At 53.0% G+C, this 16351-nt stretch overlaps 1 protein-coding gene across 1 annotated transcript; it reads left to right on the top strand.

Annotated features, from left to right (window-relative positions):
- Nucleotides 1–1273: 1273 nt before the first annotated feature.
- Nucleotides 1274–12185, top strand: Bok (BCL2 family apoptosis regulator BOK). Its single transcript, XM_032901683.1, has 5 exons — nt 1274–1492; nt 2060–2311; nt 4733–4861; nt 10646–10809; nt 11432–12185. Exons 2-5 carry the CDS (start codon nt 2089–2091, stop codon nt 11555–11557), a joined length of 642 nt encoding a protein of 213 aa, XP_032757574.1. The 5' UTR covers nt 1274–1492; nt 2060–2088; the 3' UTR covers nt 11558–12185.
- Nucleotides 12186–16351: the final 4166 nt, after the last annotated feature.

Here is a 16351-nt window from a genome sequence, read left to right on the forward strand (position 1 = left end):
AATATTTTCCTGGTAGGGCAGGAGAGGTGGCTCAGCAGTTAAAAACACTGACTGCTCTCCCAGAGGTTCTGAGTTCAATTCCTAGCACCCGCATGGTGGCTCTCACAACCACTTGTAACTGTGGTCCTGTGAGATCCAGTGCTTCTTCTTGTATGCAGACGTGCATGCAGATAAAACACCCGTGTGTGTGTGTGTGTGTGTGTGTGTGTGTGTGTGTGTGTGTGTGTGTGTGTAGAATATATATTTTGTAGCTTTAAGTGAAATGTTGTCCTTACAGAAATTAGGTCAAGTTAGCAAATCCCATTGCTTGGATTGTGCAGTTGGATCAAAAGATGAAGGAGAACGGAGTCTAGTAGATGACGTTGACTTTCTTGGAAATCTGTACAGGAAAAGGGAGCTCTGATTCACTACCACACTGTTCACAACGATGTTTGTGATCCATCATAGGTCTACATATGAACCCTAAAATAACAAAGCTTCTGAACACGGCTGTGGTCCAGTACTCTGCAGGCAGAGGCTGGGTGATCCCTACAAGTTGGACCAGCTGGTCAACAGAGTTCCAGACAAGCTTCTCTCTCTCTGTGTGCTCTCTCTGTGTCTCTGTCTCTCTCTCCCTCCCTTCCTCCCTCCCTCCTTCCCTCTCTCTTTTTCTCTCAAATGAAAATTCCCTAATAAGAGAAAACTAAGTACAAAAGATTATATATTGGACTTGATATAAATAAGTCCAGCTCATTAAAAGCAAGGCTAGACTCAAGTGGGAGCGGGTATTTGCAGTACCCAAGCACACATCCAAGTCTCCACCACATTCCAAAGGCTTCGATTAAGCCAAGAACCCAGACTCTATTTTTTAAATATTTACTTATTTTTATTTTTGTTTTGTGTATGAAGAATGTTTCCCTGCCTGCATGTCTGTGCACCCCGTGTATGCCTGGTGCCCTCGGAGATCAAAGAGGGCATCAGATCCCCGACAACTGCAAGAATCCAGGATCTTTAAGGAGCCTCTTCAAGGCAATAAGGAAAAGATAAGTCAGCCAATTTTAAAATGGAACTCGGTGCGCCCCAGTGGGTTGGTGTCAGAGCTGGTTGTTCTTCGCGCTGCCTGCCGGGACAGCTCCAGCCTGGCGGCGTTCCCGGGCGCATCCCGAGAACTTGTGTTGGCCTTTCTTAAGCCGGGGAGGCGTTGGGCAGAGCTGGGCTGCGGCTCCGCCCCCCGGGGGTTGCCGTTTCCTTAGAAGGCGAAGCCCTAAGCCTGGCCTCTCGCCCGCGGGGAGTCCGCGGTACGCCTCCCGCACCCCTCGGGACCAGGACTTCTGCGAGCGCGCGGGAAGACCGGCGGAGCCTGTGCTTCAGCTCGGGCGTGGACGGGGCGGGCGCTGGGGCGGGGCTCGCGCTCGCGGGTTTGAATGGAAGGGGCTAGACCGGCGGAGACGGCGGCGAGCGGGTCCTGAAACCAGAACTCCATCGCCGCCCTGCGCGCCATGAGGCGGGAGAGGTGAGTCGGGCGGGCGTGGCGTCGGTCCCCTGGATGTAGCACCATGGGAACGGCGACACCGGGGACAAACACTGGTTCTGCGAGGTACGCAGGTGCGTGGCCTCGGAGCCCAGGGACCGCCGAGCAGTTTGGAGCCTTCCTTAGGACCAGACTCGCTTGCAGGGAGGAGCCCGGTCGCAGCAGGCTACTCTGCATCCTCCGGCGCCTCCAATCTGGTCCTCGAGCCTGGGCGCTGTGACCAAAGAACCTATTGCCGCTTCCCCGCGGTGTTCCCAACCCTTGGCCACCGCCGGGACCTGCGAGATCTAATTTAGAACCTAAAATGAACCTGACACTGTGTTTTAAAAGGCTTGGGGTGCAAAACGAGAGGCTCGCAGAAACCGGCCCTTTTTGAGGGCGGCGCCCAGCCGACCTCCTGTGAGGTTTGAATCGGCCCCGGACGCCGCCCGGGCGCACGCGGTGGGGACCGCTGTGTCTCGCGCCGCGCCTCCGGGTCTCCTCGCGTGGCAGGAGTCCCTTCGCCGCCTCGCTGGAGGCGATCCCGGCCGAACTCAAGTCTGTTCGTAGGTGTGGCGCCTCTCGCCTGCGCTTCGGCCATGGAGGTGCTGCGGCGCTCTTCGGTCTTCGCTGCGGAGATCATGGACGCCTTTGATCGCTCGCCCACAGACAAGGAGCTGGTGGCCCAGGCTAAGGCACTAGGCCGGGAGTACGTGCACGCGCGGCTTTTGCGCGCCGGCCTCTCCTGGAGCGCTCCAGAGCGTGCCTCGCCTGCCCCTGGAGGACGCCTGGCAGAGGTGTGCACCGTGCTGCTGCGCTTGGGTGAGTACCATCCTAGGCAGCCCCTCTAGAGCTGGTTGATGGGTCTGCCCGTTGTTGTGTTTCAGGGTTCCTGGTACAGCTGTTCTGCACTGACATTCCCTTCTTGAGACATGACCAGCCCCTCTGCGGCTGTGCCTCACCCTCCCTCTGCTGTAAAGAGGAGGTGTGCGTGGGAGCCCAAATCTGTCTGGAATGGGAGGATGCGAGGATAGGCCACCCAGGCTGGTGCTGCTCTGTTCATTCCCCAGGCTTGTCTGCTTGCTGGCTCCTTTGTCAGCCTCCCCCCTCCCCGGTGCCCGATCACAGACGTTCTTGCCATAAAACTCAGAAAGCCCTGGAAGAGCGATATTTTACCAGCTAAACTTTATGGTGACCCTTGTACTCTGCTGGACTAAAAAATCCTTTGTGGTACCATGTGTCCCAATGTTTGTTTTGGAAAATAGGCCTTTCAGTTATTGGCCGAGGTCCGACACCCATTGCAGTTTCCCTTGATGGGAAGGCCCCCCGGGGCCTTCTTGAAGGATATCTGGGACACTTGTTTCTGGGAGTCACACACAGCTAGCTCAGCAGCTCTCAAAGGACATGTGATGGGGAAGCCAAGCCTTGATTCACGACAGTTCACATTAGCGCAGCCAGACTGGGGCCTGGGGCTGTAAGGGACCAGAAAAAGATAGCAGAGATCAAATAAGTGGATGAGTGGGTGTCAGGGAGAGGCGGGGTGCATTCTCCTGGTTTGAGGGAGCCGGGTCAGACCTGGCTTCCTGGGAGACGAGGTGTGCACCCATGCTGTTTTATATAGACCCTGCATCTTCATGCTGGACTGACCTCAAGGAGCAAGGCTGTGTAAACCTGGCCTGCTTAACAGTTTGAGGGAGCTGGAGTCCATTTGGCCTGAGTTGGGTTCCCAGGAGGGGCTGTGCATGGGCAGAGGGGACTAACTCTGGGTGTGTGGAGAGTGAGAATGAGAGGTTTGGTTAGGTAAACTCCTCAGACAAAAGAAGACCATTGGCTCTCTCTAGAGAAAGGACATGTTGGCCTCTTGTAAGTCCCCAGGGCACTGGGGTGGCAAAGGGAAAGTCCTGCTTTGGGTCTGACCCGTGCCGTTTCGTCTTCAGTCTTGTGACTGGTCCTAGGAGCCTTGAACACTGGTCTGTAGAAAGGAACAGGTGCAAAGCCTCGAACTCAGCAGGAGCTCTCCGAATAGCCTTTTCCCATCACCCAGTGCTATTCCTACACTCTGGGGTTCAGACCCTTCTAGACAGCTAAGGGGATTCCCAGAAGGGGAGAGCCTGGATTCCAACGTGTCCTTGTTCGGGTTCTGTATGGTGCTGTCATGACTGTTCAAGGTGAATTCTTCTAAGGTCAGCGATATCTTCCTGACCTCCCAAGCATGGCTCCCAGCCACAAACAGGAAGCAGCCTAGCTCGTGTCCCCGAACCATCTCCTAGGGTCAGTCTCCAAAGGCCCCCAGGGTTTATCCTTGGCAACGGTCAGGCAAGCGTTGGGAATTTCCACGCCATCTCCTCATCCCCTGGCCCCCCTCCTCCTGCTTCTCTGCTTCCAGATCTTAATTAATTAGATAGAGCGCAGCTGGCCTCAGGGATGACGTGGGCGCCCTTATCGCTGGGACAGGCCAAGCAGCAACAGCATTTCCCTATTTGCTTTGGCTGGGGAAGTGGCTGGGCCGGGGACACCCAATCAGAGTCTGTGTGGAATTCCCGGGCACTGTCTTTCCCTCCGAATGCGTGGTGATGCCAAGGGCACTGTAGCCCAGGGGGCGGGTGGGACTGTGGAAGGCATCTCCTTGGCACAGCTCTGGCTGGGCTGATGTAGCACTGCATAGAAACACACCCATTTGGCACCAGGAACCTAGGTGCCATTGTCCCAGATCTTGGAGCTGCCTGAGTCAGTTCAGTGAGCCATTACCAGTGATGCTAACGCCAGGGCCTAAGCCACCATCATCCTGTGAGGCTGTAGGGGGTGACTGCATATATGTGGTCTTCCAGCCAAGACCCTCTCCGTGTCGGGCTCTGCCTGTCTGGTCCCTCCTCCTCAGCCTATCCAGTTGCTCATCTGCCTGCCTGCTTGTCTGCTGTGAGTCACCGAGCAGGCAGAGCCCTTGTACCACTGCAGGATTCTTGCCCCACTGGCCCAGCCAGTCTGCCCTAGGGGGCTTGGAGGTTCTATAGTCTCCCTAGACTCTTTGTTCATGGGGCCAAGGTTGGGAGAGTCAAATGAAGTAAGATAAGGTGAAGGGGTGGCAGTCGAACAGGTTAAGTGGGGGTCAGAGCCTAGCGAAGGGAAGGTGTTAGCTTGGAGGTCAAGTGTGGTCAGGCGGATCTGGTGTACCATCAAGTCTCGGTCAGTGCTGGCCACGGGGCTAAGGTGGGAGAGGACCTGAACGACTGTGCGTCCACGCAGGAGATGAGCTGGAGCAGATCCGTCCCAGCGTTTATCGGAATGTGGCCCGGCAGCTGCACATCCCCCTGCAGTCTGAACCCGTGGTGACCGATGCCTTCCTCGCTGTGGCCGGCCACATCTTCTCAGCAGGTAGGTCTGGCCTGTTTACCTGAGGCGCCACTGGGAGGGACTCAACCTGTGTGGAGCAGGCAGGTTTGCAGGGATAGAATTCTTGGGGCTCCCTAATACGGCCCTGTGGGTCCCAAAGTCACTGCCATGATACAGGCCTCCTGCCCTTGGGGGGGTAACAGCCCAGCCCAGTGAAGAGCTGGCTCTCGATCTTTAGTTTTACTTATTGATTTCTTGAGACAGGGTTTCTCTGTGTAGTCTTGGCTGTCCTGGACCTCTGCTCTGCAGACCAGGCCGACCTTGAACTCAGAGATCCGCCTACGTGAGTGCTGGGATTAAAGGTGTGCACCACCATACCCGACTGTTTTTCAATTACATTTTTATTTGGTATGTGTATATGTTCACACACTGGACCACAGCACATACCTGGCGGTCCGAGGACGACTTCTGGAGGTGGCTGTCTAATTTTATCGCTTGGTTCCTGAGGTTGAACTCAAGTCTTCAGGCTTGGCCACAGGTTTTTTTTTTTTCTTTCTTTCTTTTTTTTTTTTTTTTTGGTTCTTTTTTGGAGCTGGGGACCAGACAGGGCCTTGCGCTTCCTAGGCAAGCGCCTACCACTGAGCTAAATCCCAACCCTTTTTTTTTTTTTTTTAAAGATTTATTTTTTTATTTTGTATATGAGTACACTGTAGCTGTCTTTAGACACCAGAAGAGGGCATCGGATCCCATTACAGATGGCTGTGAGCCACCATGTGGTTGCTGGGATTTGAACTCAGGACCTCAGGAAGAGCAGTCGGTGCTCTTAACCACTGAGCCATCTCTCCAGCCCTGCAGGTGCTTTTATCTTCTGAACTACCCAGCTAGCCGGGCTGCTGGTCATTCTGAGGGCTGTTGACACAATCCTGCCATTTGATCTGGCCAGGCACTGGCTGGGACCGTGGTGCCCTACAGGGCAGCGGCTCTCTGCGGGACTGCGGCAACACATACCGGGCTTTTAGTGACCGTGGTGCTTAGGTTCCACAGCTAGATCCACGTGCGGCATTTCAAAAAAATGAGCATCCCTACGTCAGTGAGATTGGCCAGTCATGGGCACTTTAGGAGATAAGGGACATGCTGGTCTGGATACTGTGACCTCACTCACCTGGGACTCTCCCAGGAGTCTCCATGTCTGCTCAGAAGTGAGCGAAAGGCAAGCTCCTGCAGCCCCTCCCACTTTGCCTCAAATTCCCTTCCTTTCCTTGCCCTAGACTTACAGGAGGCTGCAAGATTCATCTCCTCAAACCCTCCCGTTCCATGCTCTTAGAACCACCGATAGACCCCTTGTTGTCCACATGCGTCACTTACACCAGACCCATGTGGCCTTTGCTTAGGAGCAGGGAGGCCCAGGCCAGTCTCACATGACGGATCAGGGTCAGCTAGTGCAGCCTCTGTACTAAAATTGCAGGGGCCTGGGCTGTGGGAAGTAGGGGAGTGGGTGGGTGATGGAGTGGGAGAGGCGGAACAGGGCTGTGGCATGGGGTGGGAGGAAGTACCAGGAGTTAATGGGCATACTCCTGTCCCCTCTGTGAGGGGTAACTTGCAGGCACTTGGTGGGAACGTCAGTGGGCAGGGCTCAGGAAGGAAGCCAGCAGCCTGGCATTTTGGGTGGAGGACCACCCTTGTCCTCTCTGGGGCTTTCCAGCTGACGCCAGCCACGAGTGGCCGCCTGGGTGTCTGACTCCAAGCTGTCAAGCAGGCTGGTTTACGAGCTGTGGATGGCTGGGTTTATAAGGAGCTTTTTGCTCTGGAGACTATAGATCTGGTCTGTGGATGGCTGCAGTGAGCCCAGGACCTCGAGGGGCTGGGTCTCTGTTAGTGGTGGGTGTGAGCGGGAAAGAGAGGTCTGGGGCCTTGGGTGGTAGTGAGTGTGAGCTGGGGAGAGGTCAGAATAACCTTACCTCATGTCTACCATTTCTGCCTGGTGCAAGCCCACCCTGAACACAGAGGCAGCCCAGAGAGACACTTGATCTGGAAGAGCCTCTTGGGGAGACAGGGCCTTTCTGGCTGACGTCAGCCATGGGTGGCCGCCTGAGCGTCTGTCTCTAAGCTTTGGGGAGGAGGTGGGGAAGGAAGGCCTTGAGAATGTAGGGTGGTCACCTACATTCACTGGCGGCCAGGAAGCACCAGCAGACTTTGCAAACAAGCATCCGAGATGGTCAATGTCACAGTCATCGTGCCAGAATGGCTTCATACTTACCAGGATGGCCAGACATCCACAGTATTGATGAGGACGCGGGGAAGTCAGCCTTTACTCAGAACTGGTAGGGCATGTGTGAAATAGCACTGTAGAAAACAGCCTGGCTGGTCCTCAAATAGTGAGGTATGGCGTTTCCTCATGACCCACTGAATCTACTAGGTGTATGCCTAATAGAATTAAAACCCAAGAGAAGCCTGGCTGAGAGTTCCCAGCAGCATTATTTGCAGAGTCCCAAGTAGCGACTGTCCATGTGTCCGTTAGTTGACTAATGGATGTGGAATATTAGTCAGCCACGAAAAGGGCTGAGGCAGAGCAGTGCCTTAAATGTGCCACATACAAATTCACTTGTGCGAAATGTGCAGAATATGTTAACTGTAGCAAGGCAGATTAGGACTTGTGGGGGGCGACCAGGGGCTATGTGGATGAGATGTTCTGGAATTGTAGGGGCTGGAGAGCTGGTTCAGCAGTTAAGAGTACTATCCAGTTCTATCTGGTTTTAGGTGATCTGAGCCATTTTCTGGTCTCCGTGTAGACAAAACACCCATATGTATTAGAAATAAATAAATCAGGCTGGGGGGTAGTGGCACCTGCTTTTAATCCCAGCTCTCTGGAGGCAGAGGCAGGTGGATATCTGAGTTTGAGGCCAGCCTGGTCTACACAGAATGTTCCAGAACAACCAGGATAGAAAGCCATCAGTCATAGAAAGCCCCTGTCTTTAAAAGCAAATAACACACTGCACCCCGCCCCCTGCTCCTCACTGGGAATGGTGCCACCCCACGGGACACCATTTAATAGGAAGACATTGAAGCTCTTGGATCTTGTGATGGACTCAGACGGGGGCGTCCTGCGTGACTCAGATGCTAGGCCCATCCTCCATGTCGTCAAGGGAACAGTTGACAGCAGAGTAGCCTGCCTGCGAGGACGTGACTGGGTACTGTCACCCGGCTGACCACCAGCATCCTTTTGTCGAGCATGCTCAGCGGACCGAAAGCTGGAACTGTGTTCTAGGAGTTACCAGAGTGCTGTTGAAGCCGGATGGGGCTCGGGGGGGCTTACAGACTTGGTTTACCTGGAAAGGAGAGCAAGTAACTCCTTCGAGAGTGTTAGTGCCACCGCTGGCTTTCGGGGGCTGTTTTTTGTTTGTTGGTTTTTTTTTTCTTTCCCTATTCCTTTTCATTGAGGTGACTCACATATACTGCACATTTAGCCACATTAAATGCCAGCCTTGGTGGCATTCAGCACTCAGAATGCCGTTTGTCCTAATCCTGAGGACATTCTGCCTATCATTCCCTGTCCCTCGCCCCCAGGCCCTTCTGAATCTGTTGTCTCAGCGGGTATGCCCGTTCCGTGCGTTTTCTGTAGGAGGACTGGCACGGGATTTGTGTCCTTCTGTGTCTGGTTCCTTCCCCTTGCTATGGCATTCATCGAAACTTCACTCTGGCTCCTGGCTGTATAAATGCACAGCCCCAGCAGTCTGCCAGGGAACACGCAGTTTTTCCTTTTTGGTGGCTGTGAATGGTACTGTGGTGAACGTCTGTGTGCTGGGTCATGCGCTGTATGAGGTTACTCTGGCTGCTGTGTGAAGGTGGGTGGAGGGGAGCGTCATAGTCTAAATGTTAGTGCTCAGGTCAGCATCTCACGGGGCCTATGACTGGACGTGGGAGCTTTTCAAGGGCAGATCTTCAACTGTCTGCCCTAGCAAAGCTGAGAACAGTGATTACCTGAATCCTTAACTCTCATCTTTAGGAGTATGTGTGTTTACATGAGTGAGTGAGTGTGTGTGTGCGTGTGTGTGTGAGTGTGTGTGTGAGGGTATGAGTGTGTGCAGATGCCCATATGTGTAGGTAGAGTTAATAATGATCTCCCAATTTTTTTTTGAGACAGTCTCTCATTCAGCTAGGAGGTCAGTGAGGACTGGGCCAGTAAGCCCAAAGGCCCTTCCTTCTGCCTCCATCATCCTGCTCCATCTTTTTGATGCCAACATTGGGATCAATGCAGCGGCATGTTAACATGCCAGGCTTCTTACATGGGTGCTGGGAATCTGAACTCTGGTCCTTCATGCTTGCATAGCAAACACGTTACTGAATCTCCAACCCCTAAAGCTTTTTAACGTGGTAGGCCACGGCTCTATCTTGTAATAATGTATCTTCTTGTGCTGTTAACAAGAGGAAATAGGTTCTATTTTTTCAAATGCTTACCGTGTTATCTGTACCTGTTTTGGCTTTCTCAATCTGAAGATTCCTCTTGCTTCAGCTTCCTGATACTGGGATTACTGGGGCACACACACCACACCTACCCCCTCTTTTTAAGACACTTATTTAATTTTTAATTACATGTATGTTGGTACCTGTGTGTGGCTGTGTGCCTGTGTGTTCAGGTGCCCTTGGAGGTCGGAGGCAGCAGATCTGCTTGGAGTTGGAGGCACAGGCACTTGTGAGCTGACTGTAGGTCTTGGCATCGGGACTTGGTCCTCTGGCCTCTTTAACTCCTGAGCCATGTCTCCGGCTCCCTGACTTGAGATAAGAATTTATGTAGTCCAGGCTGGCCTGGAGGCTACACAGTTGAGCATGACCTTGACTGAACTGATTCTCCTGCTGCTTGTTCAAGAGTGTTTCGATTAACCCAGGATTTTATTCTTGTTTTTTTGGCGCTACTGGTGATAGAATACAACATTCTTCTATTTCCCCCCATTTTTACGTGTGTACGTATGTTCTGCATGTCTGTAGTCATGCATGCATGCATGTTTTTATGGAGGTCTGAGGATGATGTTGGCCGTTATCCTCAATGACCCTTGTAATTTAGAGGCAGAATTTCTCAGTGCTAGGCAGAGCTGCTGACCAGCTTGCTCTCAGGATCGGCTCTGCCTTCCCAGGCTTTTATTGGGGCAGGGGGCTGCTGTACCCACCCAGCATTTATATGGGTTCTGGGGATCTGAACGCTGGGTCTCCAGCTTGCATAGACTGCAAGCTAACTCCTGGGCCATCCCTCCAGCCCTTGAATTCCTCTATGTCAGGGAGCCGCGTATAATCCCCCTCATTCTTGTTTATGGTATTCCAGGTTTTAGTTATGCCTCCCAGAAGGCCCAATAGTCTTGGCTTTTTTTTTTTAAATCAAGTATGGGATAGGTCCTGACCTAGTGCCCTGAGATCAAGGTTCAGAGTTGCAGACAAAACAGGGTTGGACACACCCTTGAAGTTGCCTGCTGTGCTCCTTGTCTAGTTCTGAGCCAGTCTGCACTGAGTCATACTGCTTTCTTGTGGACACCCCTATCAGAAGTGGGGAAGGCTGATCTCATCCTAGGCTCCAGCAGGTTTGCACTGGAAGCTGGGAATCTCCGTCTGTCTTGGAACTGCCTGAGAAGGGAACGGTCTGACCGGCTGCAGACAATGATCAAGCTAGACCAGGTCACAGCCAAGTGTCCTGCTGTGGTGGTGGCCTGCAGGGGGGTTTCCTGGCTCCTTGTCATTGTCACCAGCTGATGGCAGGCAGGAAAGTAATTCAGGGAAGCTCGGCTCTTCCTGTGAGCCCGTCACCAGCTAGGGTCTGACTGACACACTCTCTCTCTATAGGTATCACATGGGGCAAGGTAGTGTCCCTGTACTCGGTGGCTGCGGGACTAGCGGTGGACTGCGTCCGGCAGGCTCAGCCCGCCATGGTTCATGCCCTGGTTGACTGCCTGGGGGAATTTGTACGCAAGACCCTGGCCACCTGGCTTCGGAGGCGTGGTGGATGGGTGAGTCTGAGGATCTCGGGGCTGTGAGGGTGCGGCGCTGGGAAACAGAAGGGTGGGGTGGGATGGAAGGCGGGAGCAGTGGGCAAGGGCTTCAGGACTCAGGGTTGCTCTGAGACATGGGCCGGTGCTCGCTCCTCTGTGTCTGCATGGCCATGTTCCCTGACCCCAAACTCTTGTCTCCTTGCTGCTCCCAGAAGGTGCCTGGCAGAAAAAGGTCAGCCGTAGTCCCTTCAGTACTGCCCCAAAGCACCCTCACTTCCTTCTTGGGAGCCCCACTTTTCTACATTCTCAAGAAGACCTAGAGGTGGGATGGCAGGATCTATGCCTGACTGCCTACATGGCTGGCCAAATCCAAGATGCCTTTGGGTACTGGGCATGGAGGATGGGCTCTACCCAGAAGTCTGTTCTCACCCATAATATGGGTAGGCAAGGATGTCAGACTCGGAACAGTTCCTCACCTGGCTCTCAGGTATCCTGCTCAAGTTTTGGTCTAGATGAACCACAGCCTCTGTTTTCAAACACCCTTGTATGTTCCCTCTGTGATTTGGTAGACATTTTTCTAGCGCAAGGCTCTAGGGGCCTTGGGTGTCTGGCTTTGCTAACTCTTCCTTCTGTCTCCCAGACGGACGTCCTCAAGTGCGTGGTCAGCACAGACCCTGGCTTCCGCTCGCACTGGCTCGTGGCCACACTCTGCAGCTTTGGCCGCTTCCTGAAGGCTGCATTCTTCCTCCTGTTGCCAGAGAGATGAGCTGCCCACCAGGGCAGGGGCCACTCCTAGGGTCCCTGGGCCCAACCTAAGGGGGCCTACAGCACCTGCAAAGCACCTCCCTCACTCAAATTGGGAGCATTTAGCCCCTGGGGCCCTGTCCCAAACCCCATTCCTTTGTGGACTCTGGCCTCTGGGAGGAGTGAGTGGAGAAAGGCAGAGTCTGGAGCTGGCCTCTGGGTCTGCCGTAGCTCTTCTCCTGGAACTCCTGCCAGAAAGTCCTGTGTCCTGTGTCTAGGCCAGTGTCCTGCTCTAGAGAAAGGGATCTGCGGATACTTTGACTTGATCGCTCACGCCCCACCCAAGGACGGGCCTTCCCAGGACATGAGCTGGCCTCAGTCTTTGTGGGAAGCAGGTCCTGTATAGTTGATCTGAAGGTGGCTAACACAGAAGCAGCCAGGGGTGTTTACTGTCCCTAAAGGCAGATAGAAGGCTTCTTGCTGTTTAGACTATTTCTAGGTGAGGAGGGTGTCCCTAAGCCACGATGGGTCCTCTGTGGCAGGAACCAGAGATGCAGGGCTCTGGACTAGTTCGCCTGACCGATGAACGAGAGAGCCTGTGGATGAGGAGGTCTGTATAAGTTATACTCCAATAAAGCTTTACCCAGTGAGCTGTGAGACTCAATTCTGCTTTTTTTGGCGTCTGTGCTCCCAGGAGTACCAAATATTGCCTGTTCTAGGAGCTCAGAATCTGGGGAGCTCTAATCCCTCCCTAGAAGTTCATCCTTCTTCCCTACCTGCTGTGTCTGTCCTGAATGGCCTTGGATTTGTTCTCAGAGGGGACCGTGAGGGAATGAAGAACGAACACAGAACGTGTACAGAAAGGCTTCAGTCCGGTGGGATGTGTGTACTCGTTTAGAGCTGCAGCCAACCTGGAACCACAGTAGTAATGTACAGCACAGGTGGAAGGCAGGTAGCTGGTCTTGGTAGATGTCTACAGGAGGAAGCTGCAGTGGCTAGATTTTGTATGCACTGGCCAGTTACTCATAAATGCACGTATATGCACATCCTGCCAACACTCACTCAGAACTCAGGCTCTACCTGCCCCTGGGTCTGAGGCAGTGGCTCCTTGACACAGCCATGCCTGTGTCCAAGAGTCCACAGTCACTCAGGACTGTATCTTCTCACACATTCACGAGGCTCCCAGCAGCCAGCCCTTCAGGTTTATGTCAGGCAGTGGAGTGTTTTGGAGCCCCAGGCAGTCGTGTAGTGCAGTGTGGAGGTATGTGCCTGCTGAATACGCTGTCCTGTATTTCTTTGGGCCCTTCTTTTTTTTTTTTTTTTTTTTTTTTTTTTTTTTTTTTTTTTTTGGAGCTGGGATTGAACCCAGGGCCTTGCACTTTAGGCAAGTGCTCTACCACTGAGCTAAATCCCCAACCCTGGGCCCTTCTTTTTGACTTTGCCTAGCCTAGCAGCTCGCCCCCCAGCCAGGCTGTGAGTGTTGGGGTGAGCTGTGAGTCAGAGGGAGGCCCTGTGGGAAGAAGCCCTGTAGCCACATGGGGTTCACATCCCATGGAGGTCGAGGAGGCAACGGACCCTTCGCTTTAGGCTGAGACACTTGAGGATGTTTGGTAGCCCTAGCAACTTCAGAGGTATGAAAGGTTGTCTGGTGACATGAGAGGGTAGGGTTCTGATGTTGGTTCTCTGGTCAGCCGTCTTAACAGCAGGGAGCTCTGTGCTAGTCTAGGGAATGATGTAGCAATAGAAACATTCACAACATGGGGAAGGCCAGGTTCCTTTGGACATTATCCAATGGAGTTCCATGCAAATAGTGGGGTGCCGCTAATTACACTGGACAACATGGGGAGAGGATGAATACAGGGCTTCAAATTCTAAGCTCCGGCACCCTGTAAAAGCCCTCCCTACCAGTGCCTGGACTGTGGCACGGGTTGAACTGGTCTCACAGGGATCTCATTAAAGGGACGGCAGGAGCTGGAATGGAGTTGTGTGGAAGTCCTTGAGGAAGCTGGGAACATTGGGCCTGATTAGGGTTCCTAGCTCACAGAAATACCTTCCCACAGCAGCAGGTTTCTCTCTCTGAGGAGAGCAAGCCCCACCACCAGGAGATGGCTACCCGCATTCCTAAGGCATGTGGAGGGCCTCCCAGGACACCTCCTACCCCTGCTATTTATGGACCTGCAGCTGGACACAAGTCCTTGTAGGGTCCCAGAGGGTAGGGGACAGATACTGTCTTATGTATGTCTGGTTATGAAAATGTGTGGAAATGGCTGTTAAGGCAGGGAGGAGTGAGTGGGGTCAGGCCGAGCCTCTGTGGGCATTCACCAAGCAGATGCGTTCAGTTACGCAGGAGGTGGGAGAGGGAGTAGGGCTGGCTGGGGAATGGCCGATACACAGGCCTGCTGGTCACTGTGAGTTAGCTAGAGGTTTTCAATGTGGTGTTGTGTTTTGGAGACAGAGCCTCTCTATTTAGTCCTGGCTGTTCTGGTCCCATTCTGTGGACTGGGCTAGCTTCAAACTCACAAAGATCCTCCTGCCTCATCTTTCTGGGTGCTGGGTTCAATGTACACCACAACACCGAGTTTAGCCAGAGACATAATGGAGGAGAGACTCAGATCTGGTGAGTAAATGCTGAAGAGGTCGTTTTGCAGCTTGCTGCTTGCTCTTGCCAGATCACCTCACTACCCTACAGGAGTCAGCCTTCCATTGTAGGCCCAGAATGTATGTCTGCCTCCAGGCTGACTTCTCTTGGGTAGGGCTCACTGCTTCCTAATTCCCAAGGCTCACTTGACTCCTGCTCAGGCCTTGGGACAGTGCAGGAACTAAGGCCTCTCAGCCTTGGTCTTCCTACTATACAGTAAGGTCGGGACTGAGAACTGTGAAGTCTTCTAGCCATCTGGCTTCCTGATGAGTTAGGGATTCCATGGACCCAAAAGATGTCGGTGTCAGAGGTCCCCTCCTAGCCTATCTTCACCTCATATTTACCCCCCCACTTCTAGGCCCTGTTGCTCTCCCAGCTCCTTCCCTTGTGTAAAGTGCTATCCACTTACCCCATGCTCCCAGTCCCAAGAAGGTATCCCAAGAAGCCTCTGGGCGGCTGTGTGAAGTCCGCCTTAGGGTGGAACCCTTGTGTGTGACCATCGCCCAGTGTGGTCCTGGCATTTGCTGCCTGGTGGACAGCAGGTGGAAGGATGTGGGGAAGGAAGGAGGGAGGGAAAGGCAGTATGGCTGTGTGGGTGGTCTTGCCTCTGCAGCCTCCTGTCCTTGGATCAAATCCTTTGGTTTATTTCCAACACAAGAAAAATAAGTGCTCAACGCTAAGAGCCCAGAAAAGCACGGGGCTTAAAGTGGTGCAGAGATCACTCTGCATGGTGAGAGGAAACGACTGGGCTGTGACACACTCCCCACAAAACAGTTGCAGACATAAATGGAACAAGAACTGTGAAAGCCCACATAAAGGAAGCTCTAATACCTTAAAGACACAAGGTAGGGCAGAACAGAGAGAAGGCTGGCAGAGAACCCTCAGACACGACAGCCCCCCACACCCACCCGTCCTGGGGCATCCATAAACCCCATGCAGTCCTTGTAAAACAGGGTGCTTTCTACCTTAATCAGAACAAGTTAATTATGGAATTCATGAAACAGGGGGTGGGAGAGAGTACACACACACTCCAGAGCGGGTGAGCCAGCATATGTGCCAGGAACCACTCCGCCCCCGCGGAGAGAAATGGGGGAGAATAGTCCCACTTGCTCCTATTCAGCCATGCGCAGAGCATGGACAGAGGAAGTTGGAAGGTCAGGATGCAGATAACCCAGGCTGGGACCTCCGTGTCTGTAAAGGTCCAGTCTGGTAAAGGTGCCATTCATGCCCGGAGATCTGCAGCAAGAGAGGAGAGGAGAGGCTAGGGTAGGACATGGGTCTCTCTCTCTCTCTCTCTCTCTCTCTCTCTCTCTCTCTCTCTCACACACACACACACACACACACACACACACACACACACACACACCCCCTGTGAATCCCTTTGCAACCGAGGAATGAGCAAATGTTTCTATGTATTACTTTAGACCTAGTAATAATACAGAATTCACACAGAAACAGAACACAGGTACCATTTACCATTCCCCATCACGGTGGTAATAGTACGGTGTTGTCCGCTGGGGAGGAGGATCAGGATGTGGGGGCGCGGGCTTTCCATGTGATCAAAGTTCGGGAAGGAGGGCTGACAGCTGCACACCGTGACTGTACTACCTGACCCAGTGATTATATTATGTGACACTGGGTTACATAGTTACATACTCTAAGATGATTAAAAGGTCGAATTCTGTGTTTGCATGCATTTCATATGAATAAAAAATTGTAATTTAACTGAGTGAGGATTATTCCTAATTCAAAGGAGTTTGTGAACTCCTAGTCAAGAAGAAAATCAAAATACAAGAGAAATACAAACCCAATTTCCACATTTCCCACCTCTCATTGGTCCAAATGTACGTTTGATGCCCGTCTCTACAGATCTTGGGGGTAGGCACCTCGCCATGCTCTAGGGTACAGAACCCCACAGAAGGAGGGCTGCACCAAGCAGGCCAGGTGTTTGCCCTTGAGTAGCAACCTCCCTTCTAGAAATCAGTCCAAAATGACACAAAAGGCTTCGTACCCTACTATTTAATGAGTGGAAGGCTAACCGATACCGATGCTGGCCTTAAGGAGCGCTGGCAGAGCCGCCCGCCATGGGGACCTCGAGGAGGCTGTGCCTGTAGGAAACAGATGTGCCCTCTTCTAGACTCCAGCAGCAAAACCACTCAAGTGATTTACATGAGCAAG

This window comes from Rattus rattus, chromosome 4, assembly GCF_011064425.1.
Source record: "Rattus rattus isolate New Zealand chromosome 4, Rrattus_CSIRO_v1, whole genome shotgun sequence".
Taxonomy (NCBI): Eukaryota; Metazoa; Chordata; class Mammalia; order Rodentia; family Muridae; genus Rattus; species Rattus rattus.